At 39.4% G+C, this 22,055-nt stretch overlaps 1 protein-coding gene across 2 annotated transcripts in view; it reads left to right on the forward strand.

Annotated features, from left to right (window-relative positions):
• Positions 1-22,055, forward strand: part of PPP3CA (protein phosphatase 3 catalytic subunit alpha) — a 298,586-nt gene that overhangs the window by 144,027 nt on the left and 132,504 nt on the right. For both annotated transcript variants that reach the window (XM_084873825.1, XM_084873826.1), the window contains exon 2: positions 3,958-4,158. In XM_084873825.1, the coding sequence (XP_084729951.1) occupies positions 3,958-4,158 (201 nt within the window). The remainder of the gene's footprint in view (positions 1-3,957; positions 4,159-22,055) is intronic.

The raw sequence follows: 22,055 nt of genomic DNA on the forward strand, positions 1-22,055 counted from the left end.
TCTTGAATATTTCCTATCAAGTAATAGGAATCCCTTCAGTAGTGGCTAAAGTGGGGATCACATTGGCTACGGAGGCACACTGTGCTTGTCTAGAACCGACCCAGCCCAGGTTGTAGGAGGAGACTCCTGGCTCTCCCCTAAGGTATGGTCCCCACAGTCAGCCATATCCCAGGGCTGGGGATACTCAGGCGATGGCTATGTGGCTTTCTGACCCGAAATGTGTTGTTCTTCTGGCGAATGAACAGTTGCCAACAACTTCAATCATTGTTATATCGATGCCAGTGTTGGATGCACATGATTTTGGTTTCCAGACGAGTAACCTGTTTCTGTATCAGGTAGATGAATTCTGGTGGCAACAATAAATAAAGAAGAAGCGGTGTCTTACCCAGTTCATTGGAAATCAGACGTTGCCAGATTTCCACAGTCATTGACATGGGAACTCAGTCCTAATCAAGTGTACTGTTTGCCTTTTGAAGGCTTCTGTGGTGGTTTGTGTTCGGAGTCAGTCAAGGACTTATAGGCCCCGCATTTTAGCTACTTTGCTATATTGTATTGGAGAGGAGAGGGTGGTAAAATCGAGTGGGAATCATGAAGTGGAGAAAGCTGAGAGGGTTTCTGTTTCTAGAATGCTGCTAAGAAGTCTATTACAATACCATATTCTGTACTTAATAGGTAGTTATCAGAAAATCGTTTTGGAAAGCTTCAGCCCAAATATCAACAATTATTTCTGCATTTTTACTAGCACACGCAAACTTCATGCTTCCAGTCCCGGCCTGTTCCTGTACCAATGAAAGCAGTTGCTAATACTCAAAGCAAAAGAGGGAAGGGGAACCCGGCTTCATTGTTTCAAGCATAGCTACTTTTACAAGTTAGTGAAAGAAGTGTTTCCTAAGCATGTTGGTGTCTTCAGGCTAACTAGCTTTTGCTCAATATTTGGCACCGGTCTGCATGAGGAGTCCAGGTGAACAGGGAAAGCAAATAAATGTGACCTTTGTAAGACTGGTATTTTCTTTATGAAGCCGAAGGGTGCACACACACACACAGATATTAGCCCACTTTTATTTTTATGCCAGAAAACTTCTCTCTGCTGACAGCATCTCTGCATTTGATCTTTGGCATCCTCGTTGCCCATCTTGGTTCCCTGCAGGCCTTTCCATCTGGTTCGCTGGTAAAGCGCCCATCTCATCCGTGCCCCTACCATCCATTCGGAAACGGAGCTTCTGATTGGTCTTTTCTCTCCCTTCGTGCTCCTGTTTACTTGGAACCAGTTCCAGTATCTCAGAGCGGGTGGTTTTACCTTAGCCAGTGACCTCAGGATAAGCAATTACGGGAGGTAAGAGATCTGCTGTGCAGAGTGGAGCATCTGTTGTTGCAGCGATCTTAGCCTTGGAGAGAGTCTAGGGACTTGGATAAAGTCTACTTCATGAAGGCGATGCCTCCCTGGAGTGCTCTCCTTTGGCCTCTCACCTTCTTAAATGCTTGGGCTATTTCAGGTTTAATCCTTTGGTCTCCCTTAGTTCAGCAAGGCCAGCGAGTGCCTGGCAAAGACCCACTGCTTTCATATGCCCGTCAGTAAATCAGCCTCCTTCCCTCTGGTTCTCCTACAATTCTTCCTGACAGTTTTGCAGAGTCACCTAAACCTCCACAGTGTCCAACTCACATCTTGATAAGTCAGTAAAAAAATAATAATAAAAAAAATAAACAAACAAATAAACAAATCAGCTCTTGTTTTTATCCTATGTGTCCTTTTGAAGTTTCCCCCTTTCCACCCCTGTCCTATAACTAGGACATTTTGAGGAGTCGCCACATATTTTCTAATTTCAAACCATGCTCTTACATGAAGACTTAAATTTAAAAATGTGTCCATTGCAATTGTTTCATGTTTTCTTAACAAAGATATGTATTAGGCAAGAAAAAGGAGGTAGACAAAGAAACGGGATGAACAAACTCTTCAAATGCCTCAAGATGAATGGCCAGATTTCCTCTTTTTCTTCTCTTCTTCTGATTCTTAATTTTTTTAATTTTTTTTATTTCACCGTATGCTTTGGAATTACACATTTTGTCTTTTATTCTATATCATGTTTTGTATTATAAAGCTATTCTACCATCAGTCATTAAAATTATTTTTGGAAATAAAAGTGGCCTTTATAAGAAGCACCACTCAGTATTTGTTAGAATTTCAATGCTAAAATGTGATTTGCTCATTATTTTTTCAGCACTGTTTTAAGTACTTTCTAGGAAACACTGGGGAGTAGTTGTTAACACAGTAATACTGGCACCAGACTGTCAGAGATTACACTCAGTGGGTCTATGTGTTCATCTCTAGGTGCTTATCTTAGAAGAGGTGCTTCCTAGTTTTAAGCATCAACTTTGTCTCCCACGGTAATGTTATGGGGGCTCAATAACTTTACATATAAACACATGTACGTAGGTCTTACTCATCCTACAGCCTTACTGTTCTGACTTTATTACCCCAAACATTGCCTGGCATTAAATAAACACTCTATAAATATTGGTTACTATTACTATTTGCTTTAGTTCCTATAACAATCGTCAGGTAGATATAATCCCCACTTTACAGGGGAGGGAACAGAAGCCATAGGGAGATGTTTAACTTGCCCAGGGTCACACAGCTGGTGAGGGAGCAGAGCCAGGGCTTGCACCCAGGTCTGTCTGACCACAAAAGCCACATGCTGCTCCATGGCGTGTGCCACTGCCACTTTGTTTTCGGCAGCAAGGTTAAGTAGATATGCTTGGATTGTTAGGAAAATCAAACTTGCATTAGTACAGGTTCATTTCCTGATTTTTCTTCTCACTTAAGTAGTTCTAATTTCTCTTGCGTAACTAATGTGTGCTATTAGAGTGCACAGAATTTCTTGGCCTAGGTCTACTATCATTCTTGCTTCTTTGAGAGCCAGGTTTATTCCTTAATATCAGGTGTGCTTTGCCGAGGGGAACCGTCATAAGGGGATGTTCTTAATGCACATGGCATAATGCATATGGCCGATGAAAATTATGTGAAGCTGTGTTTATGCACCTTTCAGATATTTCTAATAGATTTGAGTAGTCCAAAAATGAACCCTCATGTGAAATAGAGAAATAATGAATTTCCCTTCCTGAAGGAGCGTATTGACCATTTACCAGAAATTTAACATTCATGATGCCACCTCTGCCATGGGCCTGGGAGTCCCGTCGTGGCTCATTGTGGTTATTTATGGAACGTCCTCCAGCTGAATGAGTGGAGAAATGGATGTATTCACTGATGTGAAGAATGACAGTAGTTGTAGGAGAGCTTCTTACTGTTAAGAAGGCTTGAGGGTGCGGGAGAGAGAATGGCTGGGTGTAGGTCTGCACAGTCAGAGGTTTTTTTACCATATTCCTAAATATGTGTCTCCTTCCCGACATCATAGTGTCCTCTTACTGTTCAAGATGTTCCTTTAGTACACACAAACAAATCCTGGTTCTGTGAATTTTTGCCCTTTTTCTCTCAGATTCCTGTTCTCCCCTTAAACAGCGAGTCCATACATTTACTCAGAGATGTGACTCTGACTGAAGGCGCGATCTAGTCTCCAGAACTTTTCCCATTTTTCCAATCCCAGTGGAGGAGCCTGCTTTTTTTGCTCAAGTTGGTTATGGTTGGATCTATAGGAAAGATTTCTTTTGCTGAATTGATGTTTGCCTAATTAAAGCACATAAGCCCATATCCTGTTTTCTTATTAAGTCAATCAGCAGCTTCAAGATGCAAGAAATTACTGCCAACTTCCTTTCAAGCAATCATATTACATCGGGAATCAAAGGAAGTCTTTAATTCTTGAGAGCCCTTGATCATTTTAATGTGGGAACTTTTAAAATACTCGAATAGGTGGTTCGTGATTAGGATAGATATCTGGTGGTTATTCCTGAATCGTTTGTTGTTGAGTTTTGGCTAATGTAGGATTCTGACTTTTTCTCTTTCAGCTGTCCCATTTCCTCCAAGTCACCGGCTCACAGCAAAGGAAGTGTTTGATAACGATGGGAAACCTCGTGTGGATATCTTAAAGGCACATCTCATGAAGGAGGGCCGGCTGGAAGAGAGTGTTGCATTGAGAATAATAACAGAGGGGGCTTCCATTCTTCGACAGGAAAAAAATTTGCTGGATATCGATGCACCAGTCACAGGTAAGACCGGAGGACGGGGATTGCCCACTTACAGCCATACTTCGTTGTTTTTAACATCCAATCAGAAGTCCAGTGAGTCTTCAAATAGCATAGTTATCTAAGAACTACCAATAAAGATATGATACATATATAAAAATATTTTTAATTTAATGTATTAAATATCTATAATCTTGTGACGCTTCAAAAAATGGTCTGCAACTTAGAGGTGATGAAGATATTCCAAAGTAATACTTTAATTAAGAAATGGTTTTATTTGTCAATAAAGCTAACTGACGTAACACACAGAATATTCATCTAGAATGATTAAACATATCATATTGAGGCTTCCACAGTGGTTGAGTAGGTGGCTGAGTTAAAGCAGTGGCTCTCTAAGTGTCATCCTGAGATTCACATCATCATCGTCATCATCATCATCGTCATCATCATCATCATCATCACCTGGAAACTTGTTAAAATGTAAACTTTCAGGCCCACCCCAGAACCAGTGAGTCAGATTCCCCTGGGTGAGGCCCAGCCATGTGTTCTATCGAGTCCTTTAGGCGACTCTGATGCACTGTAGAGTTAAAGAACCCTGAAGTTGAGGCAGAAGGCCAAAGCCTCTCCTCTCTATAGCATTGTGTGCCTAGAAAATGGGTCTTTAGTTAGTGAGTGTTTTTGTTCTGTTATCTCGAATGAGCAGAAACATACTTTGCCTAAATGTAACTTCTCTTAGAGGACAATAATTAAATCTTGTAAAAAAATTTTATAGATATAGAGGATCAAATATTAGAGCTTTTAATCTACATTTTGTTGAGTTAGTAAACTTGCAAGTTTTCATTTTTAGAGAAGCTATGAAACAATTCCTTTTCTTAATTGTCCTGATTCTGGCAAAGGGACACTTATTTAGAAATACAAAAAAAGTCCTTTTCAAAATAAAGGGGACATTTAAACATATTTCATTTGTACTTCCAATCGCTGCTTTCTTCCAGATCATCATGACTTGTGTTATTGGCCTCCATATATATAATCAAATGTGACGGTTAAGAGAAAGATAAGCTCTGTTAATATCGGACTAGACTTTCCTTGGTCAAAATGTCCTTAATGATTTCTATTCCAGAGAAATTGACAATGTTTACTTTGTTGTTATTGTTGCTGATGGCAAATGCTATTTTTCTTGTTTATAATTCAGGGAAATAATAAATGTGTTTGGAGGTAGGCAGAATAAGAAACAAACTTCGGTTGTGTTAGCTTCGTGTTGGACCACAGGTTATCTTTATGAACTCATTTCCCATGTGTTAAAATGGAGTTATACACTATCATCTCCAACTCATTGACACAGTGGAAATATGAAGACAAAATATGGGGAACATGATATACTTTTTTTTAGGTACTAACACACACATTTTTTAGTAACTAAGTTTTAGTTTGGACTCTGCCAGCAAAAAAACAAAACAAAAACAAAAACAACTGTTTTAAAAACTGACTATAAATTCCCCTTATAAATTAAGGGTAATATATAAGCTTTACATGATATCTTTATCACTAAGCTTATTTGTTTTGGATAAAGGTGAACGGCTTGATATTTTATTATGAGGTTTTTTGTTGTTTGTTTGTTTGTTTGTTTGTTTGTTTGTTTTTTTCTCCACTTCTCATGGTAATGTGTGACTTTTAATAAAGAATTCATATTAAATTCACTAGTGAGTGCATTGGGTGTTAATGGAGGTGATCATTATAGCTAAAAAGACACATGTAAAATAGACAGTTAGGGAAATGTGTTTTCTGGGATGCCATCGGCTCCTCTGTTGGATGAGGCTTTGTCATGAAGGAACACGTAGGGAGGATTCAGGAACAGTCAGAGTTATAATGCTTTCTCTCAGGGCCTTTCTGAAGTCCATAGACTAATTGCCCTCCTATCCAGGAAAGATCACACCGGTTCTTTCTAGTGAGATCCCAGTGGAGAGCTTGGCAAATTTTGAGAGACTTTGGAGATCAGGACTCAATTATGTGTTACTTTCCCTGGAGGGAGGAAAAAAACATAGTTTTTTTGTGTTTTTTTAGGTAGTGACAAAAGTAGCTGTGGAGGCATCACAGAATTTGTAGCACTAATGAAATATATAGCCCAGGCAGGAAACACCTTTCTCCAGAGGAGTGCTTACAAGGAAGGCAGGATCCCTGGAGCCTCCTGGGGAGTCTATGGAAGGGTCTCTCCCTCTTTTCCGGGAGTACAGGATGTGGAATAAAAGTGGAGAGGGAGTGGAGAAAAAGAGAATCTATTCTAACATTTTGATAAAAAGGGGGGAAATTTTTGCTTAGAATTCACCAGGAAATTAAATTCATAGCTTCATATACCAACCATGAGTTTCTGAGTAAAAGCTGAAACATGAAGGATTGTGCAGTAAAAGAGGGTGCATTGGTCAAAGAAAATTACAGTCTCTTTGTGTTTCAAGATACTTTTTAATTTATTGATAGAATTTTATGATGATGGAATGTGTTCTGAGGTTTTATTTTATCTTTATAGCTGAACCAGCAGTGTAATATTTCTTTTTAAGTTTAGAATATTTATTTTTTGGATAAGAGAATCAGTAATGTTATATTTAATTATTGACACTGGGCTATGCAATAAGAGGCATAGTTTACATTTAAAAATCTTCAGGGTAGAGTATTTTTGATATAGTTCAGAATTTCACATTTAGGAAGATGGAAAACTTAAGAAACAATTTAGAAAAGGAAGGTGATGAAATAGAAGGCAGTAGAGATGAGGAGAGAAGAGGGGCAATAATATAGTTACCAATGAGAAACTGCAAAAAAAAAAACCACAAAGATTAATAGGAAAGAGGCAAGAATGTTCAAAGTAGGAAGAAAATGCCTGAAGTCTGACCCTAAAGAACTTTGCAAGTGGTTTTAAAATGTTCTCTCACCTGCATATGTCAGATTCCTAAAACTAGTAGAAACTGGCCAGTAACTTCTCCTGTGGAATGCAACTTTAAGGGTAGTAGATACATAAACTCTCAAATGAAACAAATAGCAAATATTTTATAATTATACACAAACACCTCTCCCACCTCTCCATCTATTCTTGCCTTCCTACATTTTTTATTAATAAAAATGTTTTACCCTCAAATGTTTAGGGAGAAGTTATGCTAACATCTGTATATGTTTTGTCTTCATTTAAAGAAAACAACAACACTAGAATGAGTGTTGTTCTTATTTGAAATCTGGGCATTAGTTCATTCCTTTAGCATTTCTTCAGTGTTTAAATGTACAAAGCTGCCCTCATCTTCCTTCCTCACCCTTCCCATCAAGTGAAAGGTTTGTGTTCATTTAGGAATGTTTCTCATAAAATTCAGTATGCTTCAGCTTGGAGAAGACACAAGGATCAGGAGCTGCCTGTCTCCACCTGGCCCCTTACAAGTGTTGCTTTGGAGGAGAGAAAGCTCTGCATACCTCACCCGCCTGGAGCAGGGGGTTAGATCAGCAGTAACCTCCCACTTAGGAATAGAGATGGGGATCAGCTATGGGTCCCCAGTCAAAACGAGGGAGCATGAGGCACCCTTGTGCTCTTTTCTCTAAACTAACTTGCCTGATCAGAATGTCCGAAGTTTGTGTTTCTGTGCTGGAGGCATGTTGCGGAGGAATGTATTTTCCCCGTTTGACTCTTCTAAAAATGGAATCGAATATCTTTGTTTCCTTGCAAAGATACAAATGGAACATTAAAAAATGTAGTGAAATATCAATATGGCGATTTGCTATTGCTGAGTGTTTTGTCCCTCAGTACTCCTGTGTGGAAGTCGCAGGCTTCAAGGTGATGTTATTTGGTGATGGGGCCCTTGGGATGCAGCTAGGGTTAGCTGAGGTCATGAGGATGACGCCCCATGTGGGATTAGTGCCCTCATAAGAAAGGGATGAGAGCCTCTCTGTCTTCACCAAGAGAGGGCCCAACAGGAAGATGACCATTTGCAAACCAGGAACAGGGCCCTCACCTAACTCTGAGTGGGCCAGCATCTTGACCTTGGACTGTCTAGCCTCATAGCTGTAGAAATGTTTGTGGTTTAAGCTACCCAGTCTGCAGTTTTGGGTTAAGAGCAGCCCAAACTAAGACACCACTCATTCTGGGAATTCAATTTTACAACCTTTTATTGTGAACATTTATCTGGTGCAGGTGCTGTGGGTTATACATAGTTGAACAAGACCTGGTTTCTGCTCTCCAAGGGCTTAGGATGTAATAGGAAAACTCAAACAGCTATTTGCCCAAGGATATGTACGTCAAACTATTGTTTAAATTAAAGAATGTGGCCTGAATTTATTCAAGCTAATTAAGAGGTATCCAACTGTATATAGTTAATTTAAAGCCAAAGAGATTGCCTACCTTCTGAATGGTTCAGGTTTCTGTGGCAGTCAGTGCCCATTGATTATTGTAATCTACCTTTGAGTTATAAAAAACCTGTCAAATAGCTGGGATTGTACCTGTCGTAAATCTGGATTGAGCACTCATTTGGAAGGATGGGGACTGCGAGTGGTAAAACACAGGAGACATAGTCCTGGACTGGAACTAATTGGGGAGTCAGATACATAAAGAGATAATTACTGTATAGTTGGTTAAGAACTGTGATGGAGGCACCTACAAACTAATGTGGGAACTCAGAAAAGGAAGGCAGGGAAGCCAACACAGTCCTGACAGATTACGTGCTATTTGAATGGGATGGTATATGACCAGTAAAGTTTTACCGTGTGAAAAAAACTAGGGAAGGATATTCTGGGCAGAGACTACAGCATATTAAAGGCACTGGTGTTTTTTGTAAAGTGGAAAGGGGTGCTCTTGGAGGTTTTCTGTGGCTTCTCAGGATCTCAGAGGGGTGTGTGGGGTGGGCCAGAAATGGGACTGAGCTTGGGCGGTCAGGGCTAGGTATTAGTCTCCCTTAGGTAAGACATAAATATCGGGACTCTGTTCTACAAGCACTGGGGAGTTAAAGGGGGGTGGGGGAGTGTCTTTGAGCAGAGGAGCCACCTAGTCATGGAGTGTGGCTAGAATAGCACCCTAGGGAAGATGAGAAGAATGGAGTGGGAGGGAAAGGGGGTGATTAGGAACCTCTCATGTATGTCCAGGAAACCATGATGATGACTATGGCTGGGTAGGAGGCTTGGATCCGATTTTGATTACAAGGCCTTTTGAAAATGACAGTTAAAATGTCTGATTAGTCAATAGTATTAAGACTTCTGGAATACGGTAAAGATGGTTTATGCAGCTGTCTAATTTACAACACTTCTCCTTGAAGTTCTCATATTTTCCTGTTTCCTTTTGCCTTAGCAGAGAACATTCTTCTCATTTATAAGGCCAAGGCAGTCCCGCAGCTGAGGATTTTGAATACAGTGATTTAGAAATTTTCTGCTCCCTGGGCTGAGGGGATAGGCCAGCATCAGCCGGGCAAACTGCTAATCTCTCCGGTTTGTCCGTTTCCTGCAGTGGGGGATTTGTCCCTCAGGCGGCAAAGGATTCCCTCAGTGGCTGCGCCTGCCATTTAGCATGTCAGGCAGTTGCCAGGAGAACCCTCTGGCTTTGTTCCTGGATGTGAGAGTGGACCAGTGGCCAAGTTTAAGGTCACGGCATTCCTTCCCTCACAGCAGCTGACGTCAATTAGGAGAATTCCCCGTGCCTTTACTCTGGGGAGAGCTAAGTGCGGAGAAGAATCCAGTGTCTTTTGAGACCTAAAAGGTCACTGTTTATTCTCCTCATACTATCGTTTGTCACTATCAAAGCAACATGGCCTTCGTTTATATGGGGATCAAATATTACTTGTGGGGCATTTTGCCCACTTGTGAATTCAGTGGCCAAATCTTCAGGGCCTGCCCTGCAGCCAGCGGCCTATTTTGGTAAGCGGCCCACAGCTGGCTGTCAGCACACTCTAGCTCCAGGCTGTGGAAGCAGCTCATCATTTTCATGTTCTTATTTCCCTTAATTTGGGGCCTTGATTAATAGTAATAATTATTATTATTAATATGATGATGATGATGATGATGATAAAAAGTCCTTGTGTGAGAGCCAAAGTCCATTTCCCTAAACTGTTTACTCTGGTTTTGCAAGGTTGATCTTAGGAAACCCATCTTACGAATGAGGAAAGGGTGTCTCAGAGTTTGTCAGTGTTTCTCAAACTTGAACCCGGGTCAGAATCACCTCGAAGGCTTCATAAAACACAGGATGCTGAGTCCCGCCTCCAGCCTCCAGAGTTGTTGACTTAGTATCATGATTGCAGCTCGTGAGCCACATGCAGCTCTTTGGCCCCTTGAGTGTGACTTTTCCACAAAATACCACGGCCTGGGCGAGTCTATTTTGAAGAAGTGGCATTAGAAGAAGTTTTAAGTTGAAAAAATTTGGCTCTCAAAAGAAATTTCAATTGTTGTACTGTTGATATTTGGCTCTGTTGACTAATGAGTGCCGACCACTGACTTATAGGTTTGGAGTTGAACCTGAGAATGTGAAGAGCTAACACTTTCCCAGGTGGTGACACCCTTGATCTGGGACCACCCTGTGGGGACCACTGGTATGAAGTACTGGGTCTGAGGTTCACTGCTAATAAGCTGACAGCCTTGCTTTGAACGCACACCCATCTGTGTAATTCATGCTTAACTGTTACACCATATTATACACACTATTCTACCTCTGTATGAAGGCTTAAACTGTCAGGCGTTTTCAGCTCATTTGACTAGAATTTGTTCTTGCTTATTACTGAAGAAAACATAGTAAGAAAGCTGTAATGGTTCTCAAGCAATAGAAGGAAGAAATTATTTTTTTATTATATTTTAAATAAAAATGAGTTGTTATAATACAGGGAGGCAAGACAAAACAATAGTGCTTAATTAGTGTATTGGGGCATAGAGTTTATATATCCATACAGTTTTCCCAGTGGAAAACCTTTGCAGTATATTGTTTTACAAGTACTCTGAGAGTTGAATATAGAAAGCTACAGCTGGGACAATTTATAAAAGAAAAAAGGAAGATTTGGATCAAAAGCATCTTTCAGTAAAATAAGTGGTAATGAATACAGTATTATATTAAGAGTAGCTGAGCCATAGTAATTCAAGTCAGTAATGATCTAACATCAATAAACATGTACCATAATACCACCCAGAGGAAACACTTGACAGTCATAACAATTACATTATAATTGCAGGAACAGATACTTTGCTTTAAGACACAGTGTACCCTGTTCTCTTCAGTTTCATAAAACAGTACTTTTCACAAATACTGTAGTGAAGTGTCTAAACACCACTGGTAACATAATGCCTATAGTTGTTTGCATAAGAAGATTAAAAATTCCAAAAACTATTCTTTAAAAAAAATATATATATATTTACCCGAGGATATGGTTGGCACCCAGAGCGGGAATTGAACCTGCAACCTGCATGTACCCTGACTGGGAATCCAACCGAAGACACTTTTGCTTGGGATAACACTCCAATCAACTGAGCCATAGCTGCCAGGGCAAAACTGTTATTCTTAAAGTTTGAAAATTATCCATTGCAGTAATGATATTTTAGTGATTTTGGGAGAAAATTAAAATATATTGTAATCAATACTACTGTGGTTTTAAGAAAAGTAATATTTTAAACAATACTGAAATGCTTCCGGATAAAAGCAGGAAGAGCCTGCTTCTTAGGTACCTCAAAGGAAAAATGTAGATGCACTTTTCTTTATCTGCCCACATTAAATCCATGTTTCCAATCTTATCTCATCTCAGGGTTTACTTTCTCATTGAATTATCCCGAATAATTTAAGATTCCATCAGTTTTATTCTCCTGTGAGCCAGAAATGTTTATGGTCTTTAATGGACATTCCCAAATACTGGTCATAGACTGGTACTGGTTTATGGCAAAGTTTTCCCTGGTCCAGAGTGAATACCTTTTTTTCATTTTAGTGAGATTGCTTTCTTTTTGTATATGAAACTATGAAGAAAACAGATGTTGTTTATTTATTTTTATAGCTTTTTGAGGGACAAATTAATGAGTTATTTTTGTTGTAAGGCTAACATTTGTTCAGTTCTTGTTTTTTCTACTCACTATTGTAAATTCTGTAGTTTTTAACTTAGTTTTCACATGCCCCTATGAAGGAAGTACTGTTATCAGTCCATTTTACAAAGAGGAAACTGAAGCTCAGGGAAATTATCTTATCTAAGGTACCCAGCCAGAAAGTGCCAGGACTGGGTTTAAAGCCCTGGCAGTTCAACCATGTCCATGCCCATTCTACTTAGGGGTAGAACTTAATTTTACAGGTCCATTAAATCATTAAATTTCATACAATGTGGCACTTAACAATATTGGAATACACACACACACACACACACACACACACACACACACTAGTGGCCCAGTGCATGAAATTCATGCACGGAGCGGGAGTGTGTCCCCTCAGCCTGGTCTGCATCCTCTCCACTCTGAGACCCCTCTGGGGATCAGGCCTAAACTGGTAGTTGGACAGTTGGACATCCCTCTCACAATCCGGGACTGCTGGCTCCTAACCGTTTTGCTTGCCTGATTGCCCCTAACCACTCTGCCTTCTGGCCTGCTTCCACCCAACTGTCCCCCACACTGGCCTGATCACCCCTAACTGCCTCTGCCTTGGCCCCGCCACCATGGCTTTGTCCAGAAGGATGTCTAGAAGGTCTCCTGGTCTAATTAGCATGTTACCCTTTTATTAGTATCAATATTTGTTTCATGATACTTTCCTATTAAATGTTAACATCTGAGGACATGGATCTTGTGTTATGGATTTATGGGTCCTGTATTTCAACATAATTTTAATATAAATGCACTGTTGAATTGCTCATAGTAAATTATGATACTATTGTAATGGAAATATCTAGGAACCTCTAAAACAGAAAATGTATTTATATATATTTGTGAGTGTGGAATCATCTAAATAGCAGTTATTTTTTAAATTTTGTTCTTTTATCATAAACATAGCTATTTGTTGATTTCTGTCTTAATTAGGAGATTTTGGGCATTTGAGATACTGGATAAATAAAATCCACGAACTTATCAAAATAGTTTCTCATGGAAGAATTTGTCATTTAATTGGTGGCTTACTAAGGGAAAAATAATACTCAATTTTCAGGCAGCTGCTTTATCACTATTTAAAATGACTATCTTAGCATATTAAATATATTCTTTAAAATATTAATTAAATGGATTTATGCACACATTTTTGCTATTGTTAAAATGATTTATACACATATACAGTGTCCTCAGAGAAGGCCATTCGTCATTCAGTCCTGGCTCTGGTTTTGTCTTGGTGTCAAATAGATTGTCTCCCTCTTTCTATTTTGTCCAGCTCCCCACCAGTATCATCCATTGACCATGGCCTCATGAAGCAACCCAAGAGTCCATGGAATGGACTTAGGTTGAGGAGGGGAAAAGAAAAACAATGCTCATAAAAGTCCAGAGTGCCTTTCCTAAGATTAAACTCTAAACAATATATGTAAGACATTGTATATGTATATAAATCATGATCCAGGAATAAATTTCAAAATGGTAACAAATCTCAGTGCAAGAGACGCTTCCAACCAACTGAGCCACCGGAGCTGGGCTGTCATAGAGTTACTTTTTGACTCTATCTTTGGTATAATGTGTTTTGTGATTAGCTTCTGGTCATATTACACATTGTGGTCCATTAATCAGCCAGTTTTAGACATAGCATTGCTTCATTCTATTCCTTAATATATTTAAGGTTTGGGCACTAAGGCTTTTGAACTGAAACTTCATGAGAGTCATCCTATATAATAAAGAACTAATATGCTAATTAGATTGAATAGCGGAGGGACCTTCTGGATGACATTCCCGATGGCCATCCAGACAACTGTCCAGACAAAGCTGGGGCTGTAAGGGCTGGGCCCAGGCTTTGAGGGCAGGCTGAGGCTGTGTGGGGCTGGCTGTAAAGGCTGGCCGAGGCAGCTGGAGCTGTGAGGGTCGAGCCCCTTGCTTTAATATTGTGCATCAGACCTCTAGTCCATATAATAAAAGCCTAGCGACTTTTAGGCAGAACAACCAGAACAACTGGTCACTATGGCATGCACTGACCACCAGGGGGAAGATGCTCAAGGCAGGATCTGCCCCTTGGTGGTCAGTGTGCTCCCACAGAGGGATCGCAGCTAAGCCAGACGCCAGGCTCATAGCTGGCGAGTGTAGCAGTAGTGGCGGAGCCTTTCCCAACTCCGCAGCAGCACTAAGGATGTCCTACTGATGGCTTAGGCCCACTCCCCATCAGTCGGACATCCCAGAGGGCTCCTGGACTGCCAAAGGGTGCAGACTGGGCTGAGGAACCCTCCCTCCCCCCAGTGCAGGAATTCCGTGCACCAGGCCTCTAGTATATGTAGATGAAAGGAAACTTAACCTGTTTTATTCTTTCTAGAAGCTTTTCTTCTTGTGTTTTTCTTAATGTTATATCTGCTCTGAACTGTCCTTTATCACATTTATAATAAATAAAGGCCTGTGAAAGAGGTAGGTTAAATGGGAAGGAAAATTTCACATGAAAATGGAGAAAACTTAAACTTATTGACTGAACTTTCTTTTTCTCTTATAGTTCCATTTTTAAATATTTTTTTTATTTTTAATATATATAACTTTATTATAAAATTTTAAAAAAGCAATCTAGAAAACTCAATTTATTATTGATACCAATTCCTTTGAGTTTGCTGTGCTACCATACACAAGTCAAGAAAGTAAAGAAACATTAATAAATATTTATTTATTTATTTTTTTAAAATATATTTTATTGATTTTTTTTTTGCCCCCCTCCCTCCCTCTCATACATACCCTCCCTCCCCAGAGTTTTATGTCCATTGGTTGTACTTATATGCATGTACACAAGTCCTTCGGTTGAAACATTAAATATTTAGAAGCCTTTATCATCAGAAGCCTTAATATCTAACTATATGTAGTAGCCCCTCAAAAAGCTACAACCTGCATTTTTTATAAAAGTCTTTTCTGTGCAAAGAATCTTATCAGCTATATAAAAATCTGTACAGTTTTTATACTGAAGCTAATATTGAGCTATACTTGAATTCACATTCTTATAAGCTCCATTTATGATTTTTAAAAATAAAAATCTATATCAAAATCACCACTTTATTTATAATGCCTTTGTTTATAGTTTTTTTCTTTTTTGTTGTTATATTTAAAACAAAATAACAGTTGTGTTCTTTATATATTATGATTAGTGCCAGAGATTTTAATATTAAAAATCTACTTGGAGCTCACGGTATGATTCCATTTTGAAAATGCAGTTATTAACTCCTGATCTCTGAATGTGTTGTCTGATTTAAGATGCCATCTGGTGGCATGCATTTGATATGTCCAGTTGTACTTCACACTGCCATCAGTCTGACATCCTTTATTGCTTAGGAAGGAGAATATTTTTGAAATGACCTGCAAAAACATTTGTTTCCATTTCAAACACAGGACTTTTAGTACCTTACTTTCCATTTTCTCAAATATGCACATTTGCTTTGGTCTTTGTTAGCATAATCTGATTCTTTCTTTAAAAAGGCATTGCCTTTAAAACTCAGGTTCCAATTTTGAGAACTCATTTTAGTTCACAGAAACTTGTAGATATTCAGCATCCTTTTTAACATTCTAATTTCATATGATTTTCATTTAATTTTTAAGTGGTAACACTTGATTGGCTATTTGGATGCCATGTACTGAGTAGGAGATTACTAGGTAATCATAAACATGAAACAGAAATTATTCTTTTGAAATTCTTTTCCTCATGTTTTAAACATTAAAGATCAGCTCCTTCAAAGGTGGACTTTCACGTAATCTTAACTACTGCTTTCTTTGCCTTCTTCAAGAGATAAACTGGTAACACTTGTTAAATATATATCAAAGCTAAGTTGAAATTAAAAAGTATATTGTCTGCATTATTGATATAAAATATCCATTCCACTTGAGAATTAGAATTGAGGTAATGTTAAAAATACATGAGAAAGTGTGATTTAATTCCTGCTATGCAGGTACATCTCTTAAGGACAGTATGACTAGTAACTTTATTTTCACCCTATGAGGTGCATGTGATATCAGGATTAAAATCATGGCTCTCTCCATTAGCCTGCAGGATCTGCAATTTCCCAGCTGTTTACCAATAGGCAAGTTCTCTCACATTGGCAAACCTCAGCTTCCTCATTTTTGAAGAGGTGGGTGTTTGTCTCCTGTCTGTTGCTCAGATTAAGTGAAATGCTGCAACCACATTCCAACTATTAGTTCTATTCGATTGTTTGGTGATTAGGACCATAGAGAGCGTTTAACTCTATGAATTTGGATAATACAGTGGACATTGTATTTCCTCCTTTTTTGGATATAAGTAAATACCCAGAGGTAGCAGATGGTTCTCTTCCTAAAGTTCTCTACTAATGCTTTCTAGATTGCAAGTAAATTCCTATTTTCATTAGAGAAAAATAAATTTGTTTTTTGTGGGGGACATTTTTCATACCATTGGTACACCCCTTAGAGGAGAAAAAACAACAACGAACACACACTTGTGAAACATGAACTATTAAGATGTCTTTTAAAATTAAAAGTAATTAGCCAAGTTGGGAGGGCCCCATGTCAAGTATAATTCTTCCCATTTGATGGCTGAGAACCATTCTGACATAAATACCATTTTTATTTCAGATTTGGCTGATTGACTTTTTAAGTAACAGTTCATGGAAACTACCAACTAATTGTATATTATCTGGATTTTACATTTCCCAAATAATGTTGCAACAGTAGAATGCTCTCTGACATTTAAATCACAAAAGTGTAACAGGTATTTCCAGTGATTTTTTTTTTTCTCCACTGACCACACAAAGGTAAAAAATTACTGATAAGTGGATTTTATTTTGTGCATAGGGCAAATAGCATGCATTGACACATTAAGATGATTCAAATATTTTTAATGTTTTCATTTATTGTGCATTTACCCCGATACAGGTACTGTGCTCAGCACATACATACAATAATGTTCAATTATTCTCTATTAAGTTGCAAATTCTAAGATGATTTAGAAAGTCCCACATGTTTCATTCCCTGTATAAGTTTTCAGGCTTATTCAGTACCTGTGTCCCTATCATATCTTTATTTTCTGTGACCAGTCTACACTGGCATTTTAATAATTTATTTAATGTGTCACTCTCCCTTTCAATCAGATATTTGTCACAAGCTCTTTCTTTTTCCTAGAATGTTCTCAACCCTATACACACACCAAATAATCTCAAATAGTCAGATATCCTAGTTTTTCGGGGAAATCTTCCCTGACTATCCAAGTACAGTCCTTGGTACCTTCTCTGCAGAATATTTACCATAATAATAATATTGTTATCTGTGCGATCATGTGTTAAGGTCTCTCCTCATCACCAGACTACCCAGTTCATGAGGCGACACGTTGTCTGCTTCTCCCCACCACTTAGCCTCACCATGCAGCATTGTGACAGCCTTCGGGCAGATGATGGTTGTCAGATGAAGTGATGCACATGTGCATTGTCTCAGTCTTTGAAGTTTATTAATACTCCTTAGACTACGAGAGCCAGGGCCAGGCACCAGTTAAAAAAGATGAAAACAGATTTCATCCCTAAACTGTTGCAATAGGGGAAAGAGATTTCAGTAGAGGACTGAGCTCCCCTTTGGAACACAGCAAGGCCATGTGGGAATTTATAGCCAAAGAGCAGGCAAGGGGTCAGAGGATGGAAAATTACCCAGAGGTGACATCAGGGTCGGGGGATTCTTGCGGGGTAGGCCAGGTGATCAGATATGAAGAAGGAGAGGATTCTTGCTACAACTGACTGGCCAGGCTGAAGACAGGGAACAAAGGAGGAGGCCTAGCCAGGAAGAGGGCTCTGGGAAGTCCGTTAAAGATTGGTCAAGGAGAAAGTCTGTCAGCCCTCTTCTTGTTCAAGGAGACAAGCAGCATTCCTTTTCTCTCTAAACAACTTCACCAAGTTCATTTGTTATTCAGTTACCATTTCTTCATCAGTGAGCAACTACACCATCAGTTGGGACTTGGTGACATTTGCCACTTGCTGTACTATGCAAGCCAGAGGCATTTGGTGAGATACCTGTGAAAATAAACAGAAAGACAGAGGTTGGAGGCTGGCTCCATCTATGTGCCCAACTTTACAGGCCTTCAGGGATCCACCGGAAGAAGTACAAGAGCCTGTCATCTTTCTTTGGTGGAGCTAGGACTATGGCAGTAATGCAAGAGATTTCTCCGTTCACCTCTCAAGCCTTGCCGGTTAGTTAGGTCATTGGGATGAAGCAGCCATCGCTCCCCACCATGGTTAGGTGATGCGACTGTGGAGGACAGTTCACCAGGTTTCTCACAATTGGCAAGTCTCAGGCTTGAGGCCAGCAGGGATGTTATCCAGGGACTAGCTGAATTGCTTCAGCGGCAACTCTGACGTAACTCTGTTGTTGAGTCACAGCTCTTTCTCCAAATGGCAGATTCTTTGGGATGGTATCTAAAAGATGACTAACCTTTCCCAAAAAGTAGTGGGGGTGTGGATGGGACTTAGGCCCACTTTGTAGCTGTTTTTTTCGAAGTCACCTCCCAAGGAGCTGAGATAATCCATAAAGGAACCTGTGAGGTCCTGGCCATCATTCCAGCTTCAACAGTGAGAGTGAGCTGAACCGGAGGGAATGGGTGATTGTTAGAATGGGAGAAAATTGTGGGGGAGCAAGTATGATGAAAAGACTAGTATGATTAGTGGGTTAGCCAGAACCAGTCCAATAGGCTTGGCTTCACAGACAAAATAAGGATCAGGTGGTTTCTGTGTAGTTGAATTGAGTCTGCAGAACTAGATGACAAGACCTAATGTGGATATTTCTATTGATGGGAGGGATGTCTGGGGGACCCTAGTGGTTTGGGCTTTATGGTGAATGTTCTGCCGTCTAGGTCAGTGTTAAGACAAATGTTCATTTAATAAAGGGGCTGGTAGTAGCATTACAACAGAAACAGACATGACCCTTGTGAGTGTAGACTGGGGATAGGTCCAGGGGTTGACTATGTGGGTAATTTTCCAGTTTAGAATGATGGCAGGAAAGGAGGAAGAGTTATAGCAAAATAAACACTATGACAAATGTCACATGTACCCACAGGAAAGGGAACACAGTACCAGCAGTATGTCCAGCAGAGGTCAATAGGAGACATTGTGACGTGTGACGGTGTTTGTCAGAGAGAATCAATTAGTTAAAGGGTCAGTAGTGATCATCATTTTAAATAAAATTTTTAAAATTTGAAGGCAAGGTTTCTTTGTGAGCAGATTTTGACTTTCTGTTTAAGTAAGGCCTACTGCTCATACTATTAAGGATTCACCACGCTCTACTGGCAAAGAGTGAAATGTGAACTTTTTAAAAATATATATATTTTATTGATTTTTTACAGAGAGGAAGGGAAAGGGATAGAAAGCTAGAAACATCAATGAGAGAGAGAGACATCAATCAGCTGCCTCCTGCATATCCCCTACTGGGGATGTGTCCGCAACCAATGTGCATGCCCTTGACCGGAACTGAACTTGGGACATTTCAGTCCGCAGGCCGACACTCTATCCATTGAGCCAAACCGGTTTCGGCTAAATGTGAACATTTTTGTAGGAAGTAAAACCAAAATGGAGCATGGATGTGTTTGATCTTGTGTTCTAGATATTTCAGGTAACATCTTCATTCTGTATGAAACAGGAATGTTGTTTGGATAACAGTCTTTCTCCTAGTGAAAAGGTTTCTGGCTCTAGAATCAGACAGAACTTTTAATTCTTGTGCTGATAAGTTGCTTGACATATCCCTCTCCATTTGCTTACCTGTGCAAATGGTTGAAGTAATTCCTGCCTTACACTGCTGCAAAACTAGAGGTGATGTTTGAAAAGTTCCTCACACGATACCTGACATGTAGCAGGAACTCAGGGAACAAGAATGATCATTCATTACCTTTAACACTGATGCATATACACTCATACCTCTGCACCTTCTGTACGTGGACGGGTGACTGTTTATATTTTGTTAGTGGCCTATAATGGATAATGAGAGTCGTGGTTGGAGGGATTATGTTACGTTGTCTGCTAAATTTAACAATTTTTGCTAAGAAACATCAAGTATTTGCTGATTTATTCTGTGTTTCCTTCATATTTGCCCTTTTGGTGTAAATCAGAAATCATTAAGATAATTTATGATTGAAAATTCAAAAATTTATCCTGGAGAATTCATATAAATTATTTTCTCTTTCTTTCTTTTATTTTTTCTTGTTTTGTGTGCTTTCTTATCATTCCACTTTTCATCTGACGCACAATGAGTTAGTTACCTTGACATTTGTTTTGGTTCCAAGTAGATGTGTCATTGTTTTGTTTGGGATCTCCTTGTCATTATTATAGGAAAAGAATACCTTTTTTTCAAGCCCAACAGGAAAAGGAAGATGAAGATAATGATATTGGTGAGAACTATTGTTTGAAAGCAGAGAGAATGCATGTAGGACTGGGAATCAGGAACCCGGAGAGGTGGTGCCCGTTCTGACAACAATTTCTTCCTGTAATTCATGAGGAGATTATTTTAGATGGTCTCAAAGCCCTTTGCAGTTTTGATTCTGTGAATGTATTTCTTACTCGGAGTACATGTTGCATGACTTCAAAGTGAATATCTTGATTAGATGCTTTATTAACTTTAATCATGGTTTCCTCCTGCCACCCTTTAAAAACATCTGTGTCAAAATAACAGATAACCCCCAACTTTTGTTATTGAGTGATTTCCCTTCCCACCATTTGATGGTTTCCTGGACCTTTTAGAGCCATTAATTTTATGTTTGTGAGTTCTTCAATACCCTGAATGACTTCTGACATTAACAATATAATCTGTATTGTTATAGCTAAAGCTCCCCCCACCTTCCCCACAGGTTTCATTTCCTTTAAAATATATAAGAGCTATTTGACCCAAACATTTTTTCCTTCTTTCAGTATATGCTTAAAGTATTGTGTCTATAGAAAAAAAAAGCATGGTGAAAAGGAAATGGATTTGTGAAATTTAAGTAAAATATTCTGACCTATCACATTGTCACATAATAAGAAATATATTTTTGGTTCCAACCTCTTGTGCCTGCTAGAGTTCCAACCCTTGTACTTGCTGAGAGACAATGGGGATAGGAGTGTCTTACACCTATTTCTATATTCCTTGGCATTTCCTCGCTGATGGGAGCATCTTTTGTTTTAACGAGGTGACTCTTGGTGGGCTCCTGGGTAGCTTCAGGGTTGGGGCTGGTCACCAGAAAGCCCAAGTCTCACCCCCATCCTCCAGAGGATAGCAGGACTGGAGATTGAGTTAATAATCTATTATGCCTGTGTGAGTAGCCTCCATGAAACTTCTTAAATTAGGGATTCAGAGAGCTTCTGGATTGGTGGACACATCCACATGCCCGGAGGATGACACACCCCATCTCCATTGGTACAGAAGCTCCATGTGGGGGTCCTTCCTGACCTCCCCTATATTTTTCATTTGGCTCTTCATCTGTATCTTCTGGAATATCCAGTAAACTAGTAAATGGATGTCAATGTTTCTCTTTGCTGTGTGAGCCTCTCCTGCAAATTATGGAAACTGGAGCAAGGAAGGGCTGTTGTGGAAATCCCAACTTTTTACTCAAGTTGTGCAAGAGTATGTATGCATTTCCTGGTAGCCCATTCCTTACAGCTGGCACCTGATGTACTCCACTAGCATCAGAATTGAATTAAATGTCAGGACACCCAGTTGATATTGGAAGGGCAGGGAAATTGGTTAGTGTGTGTGGGGAGGGAATCCCATACATGTGGTCTCAGAAGTGTTCTGAGCAGAGGAATACTTTTTCTTTAATTACATAGCAACTGATATTTTATCGGATATTGGCCTCCCTTACCGTGTGTATATTTTGTTTGTAAGAAGGA

Source organism: Pipistrellus hanaki, assembly GCF_964339955.1.
Source record: "Pipistrellus hanaki genome assembly, chromosome: 1".
NCBI classification, from domain to species: Eukaryota; Metazoa; Chordata; class Mammalia; order Chiroptera; family Vespertilionidae; genus Pipistrellus; species Pipistrellus hanaki.